We start from the raw sequence: 12,420 nt of genomic DNA on the forward strand, positions 1-12,420 counted from the left end.
AACATGGTTCTCTGTATTTCAGTTAGTTGAACATGGTTTTCTGTAGTTTAGTTAGTAGGCATGGTGCTATGTAGTTCAGTTACTAGAACATGGTCCTCTGTATTTCAGTTAGTAGAACATGGTCCTCTGTATTTCAGTTAGTTGGCATGGTGCTCTGTAGTTCAGTTAATAGAACATGGTCCTCTGTAGCTGTTCTAGTAGAACATGGTGCTTTGTAGTTCAGTTAGGCATGGTACTTGAAATGCCAGGGTAGTGGGTTCGAGAAAGAGTCTGAGAACTGTCTGTTTTCTATCCTTTTAGGGAGGAGGAAGGAGGCGAACACCTACGTAAACGTTCCATGCACCTCCCCTTTACCTTCGCCACAGGAGAGGCCCTGCTCTACCAGTCCAGCCATCCAATTGGACACTTCAACCACAGCACCCAGGGCTCCGAGAAGAACGGCAACAAGTCCAAGAAGGGCCGGATTGACAGGGTGTCCAGGGATGGCCTGGACCCGGGCTCCCTCTTGGGGGCGCTAATGAGTCAGGCTGAGTCTGTATACGTCTGCCAGCCGGCCTTGGAGCCCCAGCTGTCCTTCCACAGCAGTCTGTTCGGAGACCGGGTCGGTTTCTCTGACTCCGACCCCACCGCCCTGCTCCAGGGCTGGGATGAGTCGTCCAACGGAGTGGTGGGTCCGGGCCTTCCAGAACCGGCGTCGAGCTTCGACCCTATGCTGGCGACCCTGGACTCCCTGTCCCTGGGGGGTCCGGGGGGTGGGGTGGATCGGAATGGGGATGGAGGCAATGGGGAGAACTGTTCCAACGGGGAACTATTTGGGGCTTTGGAGGGCCTGGGACTGAGCGCTGAGGACCTGGAGCTGCTGCTGCTGGACGAGAGGATGATCCGGGTGGAGATGGACCCTGAGCGGGTTCCCACCCTGGATGACCTGCTGACCAATGATGAAATCCTGTCCTACATCCACGACTCCCTGGAGGCAAAGACAGATGGGGCAGAGGACGGGGACCAAGTACCCTCCACTATCCCAGGAACAAATGCCCCAGAAACCACCACAAAAACAACAAAGGCTCCTGTTGAAAGTAATCCCACTTCTGCCACCAATGTGTTTCCTCAGTACATTCCCCATAATCCCCCAATAGTTCAGCAGATGCAGAAGCACCTCAACATGCAGCCAGGGAGGGCGGTCCAAGACTGGGTCCAGCATAGCAACCACTTGCCCCATCCAGTGGTGAATGGACTGCAGGGGAAGAGTCAGCCAATACACAACGGAGAATGGACATCCCTACACATTCTAGACAATACAGGGGTACCGGTTGACGACTGTCACACCCCCCAGACTCTGTTAAATGGAAAGGCATCAGAGCCGGATGGGGACCATCACTGGCGGCAAGCCCACCAACGTCAACACTACCTCCAGCAGCAGCAGGCCCTGGTCCAGAGACCGTTCCCTCACAGCCATGCCAAACATCCAGGCGCTAATCTCAACGGTGTGTGTGGCATTCCAAACACACACACAGAGCATCTCCCAGCTGGCAAACAGCAATGGCAGGACAATAGCTACTGCCCCCCTGGGGAAACCACCCTGAACAGCAACCCCCCTGGGGAAACCACCCTGTACAGCAACGCCTCTGGGGAAACCACTCTGAACAGCAACCCCTCTGGGCAAATCACCCTGAACAGCAACCCCTCTGGGCAAACCACCCTGTACAGCAACGCCTCTGGGCAAACCACCCTGTACAGCAACGCCTCTGGGCAAACTACCCTGGACAGCAACCCCCCTGGGGAAACCATCCTGAACAGCAACCCCCCTGGGCAAACCACCCTAAACAGCAACCCCCCTGGGGAAACCATCCTGAACAGCAACCCCCCTGGGGAAACCACCCTGTACAGCAACGCCTCTGGGGAAACCACTCTGAACAGCAACCCCCCTGGGGAAACTACCCTGAACAGCAACCCCTCTCGGGAAACCACCCTGAACAGCAACCCCTCTGGGAAAACCATCCTGACCAGCAACCCCTCTCGGGAAACCATCCTGAACAGTAACCCCTCTGGGAAAACCATCCTGACCAGCAACCCCTCTCGGGAAAACATCCTGACCAGCAACCCCTCTCGGGAAACCATCCTGAACAGCAACCCCTCTCGGGAAACCATCCTGAACAGCAACCCCTGCCTTAACGATGGCCAGGTACCTCTCCTCACACACACCACTGTAGACGCTTGTATGAATTACACTATGGCTGATGTTCCCACCATGGACTATACCATCAACAGATGTACATATGGGGGGAACGGGCAGCACCACGGGACCGGGGCTGCCGTTTCGTCCTACCAGAGGATGAACCACAAGCAGCTGCAGAAGGAGAAGCTGCCCCCTCCCTTGGCTCAGGTGCAGTGCCCTCCTCCCTCTGCTACAGTAGAGCAGATCCTTGTGGTTGGACACTCTTCACTGGAGGCCAATGGCATGGTGACCTCTGACATCCCACACCACCCCAACCACAGTAAGGTGAGACCACAGGGATTATATATTCATGCATTGAGTATACAAAACATTAAGAACACCTGCTCTTTCCATGACAGACTGACCAGGTGAATCCAGGTGAAAGCTATGATCCCTTATTGATGTCACTTGTTAAATCTACTTCAATCAGTGTAGATGAAGTGGAGGAGACAGGTTAAATGAGAAATGTTAAGCCTCGAGACAATTGAGACATTGTGTGTGTGCCATTCAGAGGGTGAATGAGCAACACAAAATATTTAAGTGTGTTTGAATGGGGGGTATGGTAGCAGGTGCCAGGTGCACCAGTTTGTGTCAAGAACTGCAACGCTGCTGTGTTTTTCACGCTCTACAGTTTCCCATGTGTATCAAGAATGGAGAGCTCCTGACAGTGGCATTAGGGATAGGATTAGAAATTGGTTAAGGTTCTGGCTGGTTTACGATTAATGGTAGGGTTAAGGTTAGGGCGGAGGGTACGGTAAGGGTTATGGGTCTGCTAGTTGAATATGCACTGCCTAAGATCTAGATTATTTGCATAAGGGTTCATCAGCTTTTATACATGTAGCATCTTAATTTGAGCCAGTTTGCTACAGCAGGAATTTTTTTATTCTTATGTGGATTATAATTAATGGACATTTTTGTAGGGGTTGAGGGAAAATCAGAAGCCTTTTTAAACCTCATACACTACACATGTTAAATGTCCTGCATTGCAGGAAAGTTATCTTGCAACTGGGTGATCAAATTAAGATTCTACATCTGTACACCTCTTCCTAAAATCTTCATAATTGGCTGAGGAACAGTGGCGGATACAACAAAGCTGGGACAATGGTCCCTAACAGAGGGCCTCAGAGGCCTTGCAAGCTGGACAGTGTCTGCAGTGAACATAATGGAGTTTATATAAAGGGCCACTCATACAGTAAGACACAACACACAGTAGAAGCCCTGTAACTTCGACACTGACATCTGGTGCTAACTGTTCCTTGACTGATTCCTACTTTTACTCCTCCACCTGTCAACAATAACATAATTATTCCTCCCCTCATGATTATTCAACAATAAAAAATGTATAATGTAATTTTTGCACCCCTTTTGTGGCACTTGTTCTGTCTGTTCAGGGTCAGTACTCTCTTAGAAAAAAGTTGCTATCTAGAACCTTTAAAGGGTTCTTCGGCTGTCCCCATATGGATAACCCTTTGAAGAACCATTTTTGGTTCCAGGTAGAACCGTTTTTGTTTTTGGTTCCAGGTAGAACCTTTTGGTGTTCCATGGAACTCAAAAGGGTTCCACCTCGAACCAAAAAGGGTTCTACCTGGAATCAAAAAGAGTGGTCCTATGGGGACAGCTGAAGAACCCTTTTGGAACACTTTTTTTCTAAGAGTAGCATGTAATTAATGGCCACTATTTAAAGGGAACTGACAAGCATTTGATTGTAAATTTAAGACAACGGGTTCTGTAGAGACAGTAAGGTTCCATAGTTCACACCAGGACGGGAGGTGCTATTCAGGGCCACAATGTGTTTAGATAAATTACAATCACCATTCATTCACAAATAACTTCCATAATTAATACTGCAAATCACAAAATGAATAAGCGTAAGTTTAAATTATTTTTTTAGATTGATGATGTTTAATATTGAGAATGTATCTTTCAACAGCTCTTTATTGACTTCTCTGGGATATGTGGGCTAGCGTCCAGCCTGGCCAAAAGCCAGGGAAAATGCAGAGCGCCAAAATCAAATAAATTACTATAAAAATCTAACTTTCATTAAATCACACATGCAAGATAGCAAATTAAAGCTACACTTGATGTGAATCCAGCCAACATGACAGATTTCAAAAAGGCTTTTCGGTGAAAGCAAACAATGCTATTATCTGAGGATAGCACCTCCGTAAACAAAGAGAGAAACCATATTTCAACCCTGCAGGCGCAACACAAAACGCAAAAATAAAAATATAATTAATGCCTTAACTTTGACGAGCTTCTTTTGTTGGCACTCCAATATGTCCCATAAACATCACAAATGGTCCCTTTGTTCGATTAATTCCGTCGATATATATCCAAAATGTCCATTTATTTGGCGCGTTTGATCTTGAAAAACACCGGTTCCAACTAGCGCAACGTGACAACAAAATATCTCAAAAGTTACCTGTAAACTTTGCCAAAACATTTCAAACGACTTTTGTAATACAACTCTAGGTATTTTTTAATGTAAATAATCGATACAATTGAAGATGGGATGATCTGTGTTCAATACAGGACGAAAACAAACTGTAGCATGCTTTCTGGTCACGCGCCTCTATCTAACAGTACACTACAAGTGACCCTAATTCAAGATGGCCGTACTTCTTCATTACACAAAGGAATAACCTCAACCAATTTCTAAAGACTGTTGACATCCAGTGTAAGCGATAGGAACTGCAAGAAGGTCCCTTAGAAAGCTGGATTCCCAATGAAAACCCATTGAAAAGAGTGACCTCAAAACAAAACAAAATCTGAATGGTTTGTCCTCTGGTTTTCACCTGCTAAATAAGTTCTGTTATACTCACAGACATGATTCAAAAAGTTTTAGAAACTTCAGAGTGTTTTCTATCCAAATCTACAGGCAGTTGAATTTGGCATGCATTTCATCTGGGCGTGAAAATACTGCACCCTATCACCCAGACGTTAAATTGCCAACATTTCTGACAATGCAGTCATTGGTATTTCAGGTGTCAATCTGCTGCTGGTAGTCAACCATCAACGTCATACCATTCACAAGCTGAAAGGCAGGTTCCCTTCATTGTCTCCATGTCTTCTTCCTCTTTTCTCAGATTGAAAATGGCTGCATTCTTAACGGGACCTACTCAGGAGGCTGTGTTCTGCCCAATAGGAGTGGTGCCCTCTAACGGCCAACTCCCCTGCCCTGACACTCTCCAGACCCCCAGACCTCAGGCTTTTACCTCTGACTGGGGACCTCCAGGGGACACTGACTGGAGGGTCCCACCCACCCTAACTGACTGGAGGATCCCACCCACCCTACCACTGGACCAGCTTGTTACTGTAGTTGACAACAAAAGCAACACTTAGGCCTAAATATTTTTGGTACTTTTGTTTGGTTGGGTTTGATGTTTCATAATAACATAATTATAATTTGAGTCCTTTGTTTACAATATGACGTCAGAGCGCGAAAGTTGAGTTTTATTCTGTTTTTAAAATAACTCAGAAGAAAATAATCTTAGTCTTAGAATTCTTGTTTCTGTTTTTAAATGTAAAAAATATATATATTTTTAGTCCTGGTGGAAGTACATGGTCATTGGTAGTCATGGAGACACCACCTAACCCTGCATGTATAGATGCTTACGGCACCATCACATTTATGACTTGTTGTGACACATGACATCATGATCGGTGTCATGAGTTGTCATACAACAGGAATGGAACCTTCAAATGCAACGTCCAGTGCTCATGAGTTTCCTCTATTGGGGAGCGTTAATGAATTGTTTTTAGAACATTAAGTAATGTAAAGGAAAAAACAGGTCTAGAATATCCTGCACTTTATTTCAAGCACCCAGTATGCAGATACGGTAGTCGGTCAGGGAAACTAAGGTTATTTACGTCCCCCAAAAAATGGTAGGGATGGACCTTCTTTTACGTTTTAATATTTGAGGTTGGGAAATCTGTAACAATTGTCTTTTTGCTCTATTTTTGCGGTATTATATTTCAGGTGATCGGTTGATGTCCTCACACTTCTGTACAATTGTCATATTTTTGTTCACTTGAATTAACATTTTGTTGTTGTCGTTGACATCTTGTACCTCTGTGAGAGTTTGTCCAATACTAAGGTCAACTGACTCTGAACTAGCTGAAGGCTGCTTTGAATTCAGTATTTATTAATTTGTGATTCATTCCTCTAACATATATTACAAGATACCATCTTGATGAGATGGGAAGTACTGTATATCGTCAGAATCTAAAACGTTATTATTATTATTATCTAATGACAGTTCGCTGACAAATCTGAAAACCAAATGATCTCTTCTGGAAGGATACCATTTTGAATGTTTTATGTAAATACTAAATCATTTGGGCAGTAGTGCTAAATATAATTATTTCATCATGGAGATGCTGAAAAGAGATTTCCTTGTAGTTGTTACAATAATTATCGTCATTATTTTTGTTATTATTACCATTATTGTCATTTATTGTGTTTTAAGTTGAAATGTGATACACATGTGGTTTCAGAATCAACTTGGTTTCTTTCCCCTTTCTTTTTTTTACTATTAAAATGTTTGATATATTTAATATGATTGATGTGGCCTATTAACAATATGATTTTTTTTAAAGTGTAAACAAACAGCAATGGTTTTGAGAAATACAGGTATGTAAAGTTCTGCGTCATTTCACTTGTTTTAAAACACTGCTGCTTATCGAACTCTTGTGTTGACCCTATTTGCATTATACGTACAGTGCATTCCGAAAGTATTCAGACCCCTTGACTTTTTCCACATTTTGTTATGTTACAGCCTTATCGTAAAATGAATTACATTTTCTCCCCCCTCATCAATCTACACACAATACCCCATAATGACAAAGTGAAAACAGGTTTTTAGAAATGTTTGCAAAAAAATACTTATTTACATAAGTATTCAGACCCTTTGCTGTGAGACTCGAAATTGAGCTCAGGTGCATCCTGTTTCCATTGATCATCCGTTAGATGTTTCTACAACTTGATTGGATTCCACCTGTGGTAAATTCAATTGATTGGACATGATTTGGAAAAGCACACACCTGTCTATATAAGGCTCCACAGTTGACAGTGGATGTCAGAGCAAAAACCAAGCCATGAGGTCTAAGGAATTATCTGTACAACTCCGAGACAGGATTGTGTCGAGGCACAGATCTGGCGAAGGGTACCAAACATTTCTGCAACATTGGAGGTTCCCAAGAACACAGTGGCCTCCACCATTCTTAAATGGATGATGAGTGTGCAAAGCTGTCATCAAGGCAACAAACGGGTGGCTACTTTGAAGAATCTCAAATATAAAATATATTTTAATTTGTTTAATACCTTTTTGGTTACTACATGCTTCCATATGTGTTATTTCATAGTTGATGTCTTCGCTAATATTCTACAATGAGTAGGTGTGTCCAAATTTTTGGACGGGTACTGTATGTAAAGTTGATTTTTCAAACCTGGTTATGCTGTGTCATGGGGTATAGTGAGTAGATTGATGAGGAAAGATAACATTTTAATCCATTTTAGAATAAGGCTGTACAGTATGTGGAAAAAGTGAAGGGGTCTGAATAATTTCCGAATGCACCGTACATGTACTCTCACGTCACAAAAAAAAGTTGGACTCTTCTTGATATTCCAAAATGGTGCCATACTACTGAAACTCAATTCATTTAACATATTGAGAACTTTATTTTGAGTCTTTTACTCAGTCACATTGAATTGATTTTAACATGTGAACAGGAACAGATGTAGTTGTTATGAGATACATTTTGACCCAAGGCCTTTGACTGCTTGTTTCAAATGTATTATTTTGGTCCTTTGAAATAAAGGATTTTTGCAATCACATTGATACAGGAAATGTTCATTATTGTGGATTAGAATTCATTAGAATTAATGCAGAGTTTTGTAGGGGTTGATAAAAAAAAATTATTAGGCCAAATCAAGTCTGACATTTTAAGTTTGAATACAAGTTTGCATGGTAGGCATTTTGGGTCCATGAAAACACTATATAAATCCCATGTATTATTATTATGATATTCACTGAGTCATCTGAAAAATAACTACTATGTCCAATGGATACAAATATGAAAAGCATGAATCACATGAAAGAGGCAGCTCTTTATGATGGTTTAGAATTATTCAGACAGGCTTTTAAAAGCATGGCCTATTCACTGTCCTCTCCCCTCCATACTCATACTGCTATTTGGCCAGACCGCTCTCTCTCTCTGCTTCTTAATAAGATTTCAGAGTTGGCCAGGGCTGCTTTTTCCCCCATCATATCCCTGCCTAAAACCAGACATGGTAAGTTTGAGTAGACCCCTTATTATAAAAGGATGGCTCTAGTCCTCATTATTTATTTTGGTAAAATAAGAGTTTTTACTTGATGTCACTGACAGAGTGGAGGGAAAAAGCTGACTACAGTATTTGAGCATGCTGCTTTCTGTTGTGTTTTTGTTGCATCTTTCTGTGTCCAGTAACCTCTACAGCCCTTGGCTTGTTCGGGGCTTTTCAGAAGACAAATATACATTTGTGCTCGCTGACGAGGCTTCTTTTATCGTTGTTGTTGTTTCAGCTTTAATAGTGGAATGACCCAGACTGAGGAGCCTCGTCTCGGCCCACAGTACTCACCATGATGCTTCGTGATCAGCGAGAGGTCCGCCAGAGAGGAACAAACACCATGTGGGTGGAGTGGGAAGGAGTTTTATTTCAGAGTTTAATAGTTACATGCACAGGGTCACAGATGTAATTGCAGGGTACTGTGAAATTCTTAAGCTCCGAGCTCCAACTGTGCAGGTCAAGGGAAGTGAATGGGACAATAATAAAATAATAATATATACATATTTACAACTGGAACAATGATAAATGTTCATTGGGGGGGTGGGAGCAGGGTAAATGTCCGTTGAGGGGGAGGGGAGTAAAATGTTCATTGGGGGAGCAGCGGGGGGGGTAGCTAGTTTGGCCGTTTTAAATTATGTATATTATTGTATATTATGAAATAAAATAAGCATGTTCCTTTCAATTACCTTGTTGATTGATGACCAACCAAGAACACTATGGATGACTGCAACAGAAGAACCATATCTCCACCTTAAAACACTACTTGCTGCTTTATTCTGTGCATTCTGCAGTCTCCTAACTTCACTTGATGGTGCATTTCCCCAGACCACCGAACAGTACTTCACCTGACTCTCAATTAATGCTTGCGTTATTTGCTGGAGAATTGTTCCTGGTAAATATTTATCTATCCTTCTGATTATGCATGCTGTTTTTTTATACATAGATTAGTTATTTGAGACGACCATGATAAATAGTTGTCTAGCTCCATTCCCAATAGTTTAGTTTCTGCCACTTCAATTTGTACTCCTCCCATACTTAATTATATCCCATGCTGTTTTGGCCTTTTCCTCGTGGAACAGACCAACATAACTATGGTTTTCTTGGTGTTTAAAACAAGTTTGTTTCGGCAAACCCACTCCCTAATATTCTCCAAATCTCCTTGTAAAGCTTGCTGTACCTGTTGAACCGATTGTCTTGCTGCATAAATTGTAGTATCAGCAGCAAATATGGTAGCTTGAGTTTCAGCTAAGGCATAGGGAAGGTCGTTGGTATATATTAAATAGAGAAGTGGCCCAATGCAGCTGCCCTGCGGTATTCCACAGTTTAACACGAGGGGAAGAAAATGAACCATTGATATAGGTGGACTGTTTCCTGTCAGTTAGATATGACTGTACCCAATTCAATGCTACCTCCTTAAAACCATAATGCATTAATTTTGTCAAAATTATTTCATGATCAACTAAATCAAATGCTGCACTGAAATCTAAAAATAGTACACCAACAAATCTGTCATTATCCATAGCATTGAGCCACTGATCAGTCATGTCAACCAATGCAGTGGTAGTGGTAGTCTTTTCCATGTGCTCCCATATTTGTCTACTCACAATACCCTCCAATATCTTACTGAGTGTAGTGAGTAGACTAATTGGTTGACTATTGGCAGGAGTAATGGGTTCTTTGCAGTCTTTCGGAATAGGACACAGTTTTGCATGCTTCAATACATTTGCAAACATCCCCTTTTCCAGTGACCAATTAAATATGTATCTCAGTGGAACTGCAATCTGGGGAGCAGCACAGCGAAGCAAAAAATTGTCCATAAGACCATAACCTGTAGATTTACCATCAGGTAATGACTTCAGTAGGTTTAACACCTCCTCCACTGATCATAATATGATCATAAATCCATTGGACAATTGCTTGTTTGGAAGAATGTATGTTTACATTGTTGCTCAGTAAATTAATTTTCTTTGTAAAAAAATCAGCAAAATGATTGGCAATATCAACTGGTTTTGTTATTATTCTCCCGTCAACCTCCACACTAGATGGGCATGATGAGATAGATGTACCAAGTAAGCCCTTAACTGTGATACCTTTTTAGAATAATTTTTAGAATCAATAAAAGCATTGTTGTAAAATAACTTTTTTCCTTTCGATTCAATTTAACTGCATAATTACGTAACGTTCCATAATTCTGTTCATCAATTTCTAATTTTGACTTGGCTGCTAAGACTTTTGCCATATTTCTTTGAGAAAAAGCCTCACCCAGTTCATCATCAATCCATGGAGATGGACGGGCACCAACTGTACTCTTTCTTATAGGGGCATGATGGTCCATTACCTCAGTGAGCAAATCAATAAAACATTCTGTAGGGTGATTTAAATCATCCTCTAGATAAATCAGCTCCCAGGGTACAGCAGCCAAATCATTTAGACATAACTCATGATTAAATGTTTTACAATTTCTCTTAACCACAATCCTAGGGGGTTTCTTTGGAATCTTAGTGTTTATGGTTATGTCCACAATATTATGGTCTGTCCAGCCCACTGGCATTGATCTGGCTTTTTAGCATTGCAATGGTATATTACAGAAAATCAGATCAATGCATGTGTCTGAATGATGACCCAACTTAATTGAAGATCTAGTAGTATCATTAACCATTTGTTTCAAACCACAATTCTTGGCATATCTCATCAATTGTTCTATTCAAATTATTGTGATCCTTCCAATTTATATTAAAATCATCCAAGATAAACACATCTATGTTACTATCTGTGGCCTGGTCAAACCCAGTGCATAAGTCATCCAGATAGGACACCTTAGAGCTAGGAGGTCTATACACACATCCTACCAATATGGCTGCCTGGTGAGGCAGATGTACCTGAGCCCATAGTGCCTCTACTTGACATATATTAAGGTCATCCCTCCTCTTAAAAGGTATATGATTCTGAATATTATGAGGTTTCTGTGTTATGCACTATAGCCTGTTACCATATATGTGATTGAATATTATCTGCTGTTGGCTTGTGTGGATGTATGTATGTGTTATGCAACATAGCTGACTTGAAACATTGTTAACAGTTTCAAGGCCATGGGCCTTTCTCATGATGGAAAAATACAGAAGACAGGTACTGTTCAATGAGTTGGGGGGAGCACATTCAGAGTGGGGTGTCGCGAGAACAAGCGGTCTTTTGTAAGACAACAGGAGCCAGGTGCGAGATAACGGTATTGAGCATGAGTGCATGGATGTTCTTCACAGCAACAGTTACATCTATCAACAGAAGCGCCAAGAGGCGGGGACCCGCCTGAGCACCTGCAATAGGCTGAGCAAGTTTAAACCACGCCCAGTCTCTACTCTGACAGGCCGGCTCGGAAGCCGGAACTACTACTGTCATCAGGGTATATTATAATATCTTTGTCAGGAACAAGTCAGTTCTCTGTTTGCCCTGCGAGGTGGGACAGAGCCCGTATATACGAAAAATGCATTTACCACTTATTGCTTAGCTAATAAAAAATACATAGTATACAATCGGTGACTCATTGTCATATTTATCCTGATACCAGATTCGAATTGACGCAAATCGAACAATATACAGTGCTACACCCCCACCATTCCTATTCCTGTCTCTTCTCAGTAAACTATATGCATGAATGTTCATTTGCCCATCATTTACAGATGTATCTAAATGTGTTTCGGTCAAAGCCTAAATATTAATATTATTTATGTTGACCAAGTTAAAAAGCTAATGTATTTTGTTAGGAAGCTCCAAGATAGCGTAGCAGTAAGTCGTCCTCTCGTATCGTCTCTCTGTAAATATCGTCTCTTTTTCGTTTTAGATATTTTTCTTCACATATCTTTAAAAACATTTTGTTAAACCT

The 12,420-nt window shown here is 41.8% G+C and overlaps 1 protein-coding gene across 3 annotated transcripts in view; it reads left to right on the forward strand.

The window, feature by feature from the left end:
• LOC124019293 (aryl hydrocarbon receptor-like) overlaps nucleotides 1-7,060 on the forward strand; it is a 65,271-nt gene extending 58,211 nt beyond the window's left edge. For 2 of the 3 annotated variants that reach the window (XM_046337413.1, XM_046341666.1), the window contains exons 10-11: nucleotides 301-2,500; nucleotides 5,302-7,060. In XM_046337413.1, the coding sequence (XP_046193369.1) occupies nucleotides 301-2,500; nucleotides 5,302-5,376 (2,275 nt within the window). In that variant the 3' untranslated portion in view covers nucleotides 5,377-7,060. The remainder of the gene's footprint in view (nucleotides 1-300; nucleotides 2,501-5,301) is intronic. The other variant, XM_046342849.1, reaches the window with a different exon arrangement.
• The last annotated feature ends 5,360 nt before the right edge of the window (nucleotides 7,061-12,420 follow it).

The sequence above is a fragment of the Oncorhynchus gorbuscha genome, linkage group LG01 (assembly GCF_021184085.1).
Source record: "Oncorhynchus gorbuscha isolate QuinsamMale2020 ecotype Even-year linkage group LG01, OgorEven_v1.0, whole genome shotgun sequence".
In the NCBI taxonomy this organism is placed as follows: Eukaryota; Metazoa; Chordata; class Actinopteri; order Salmoniformes; family Salmonidae; genus Oncorhynchus; species Oncorhynchus gorbuscha.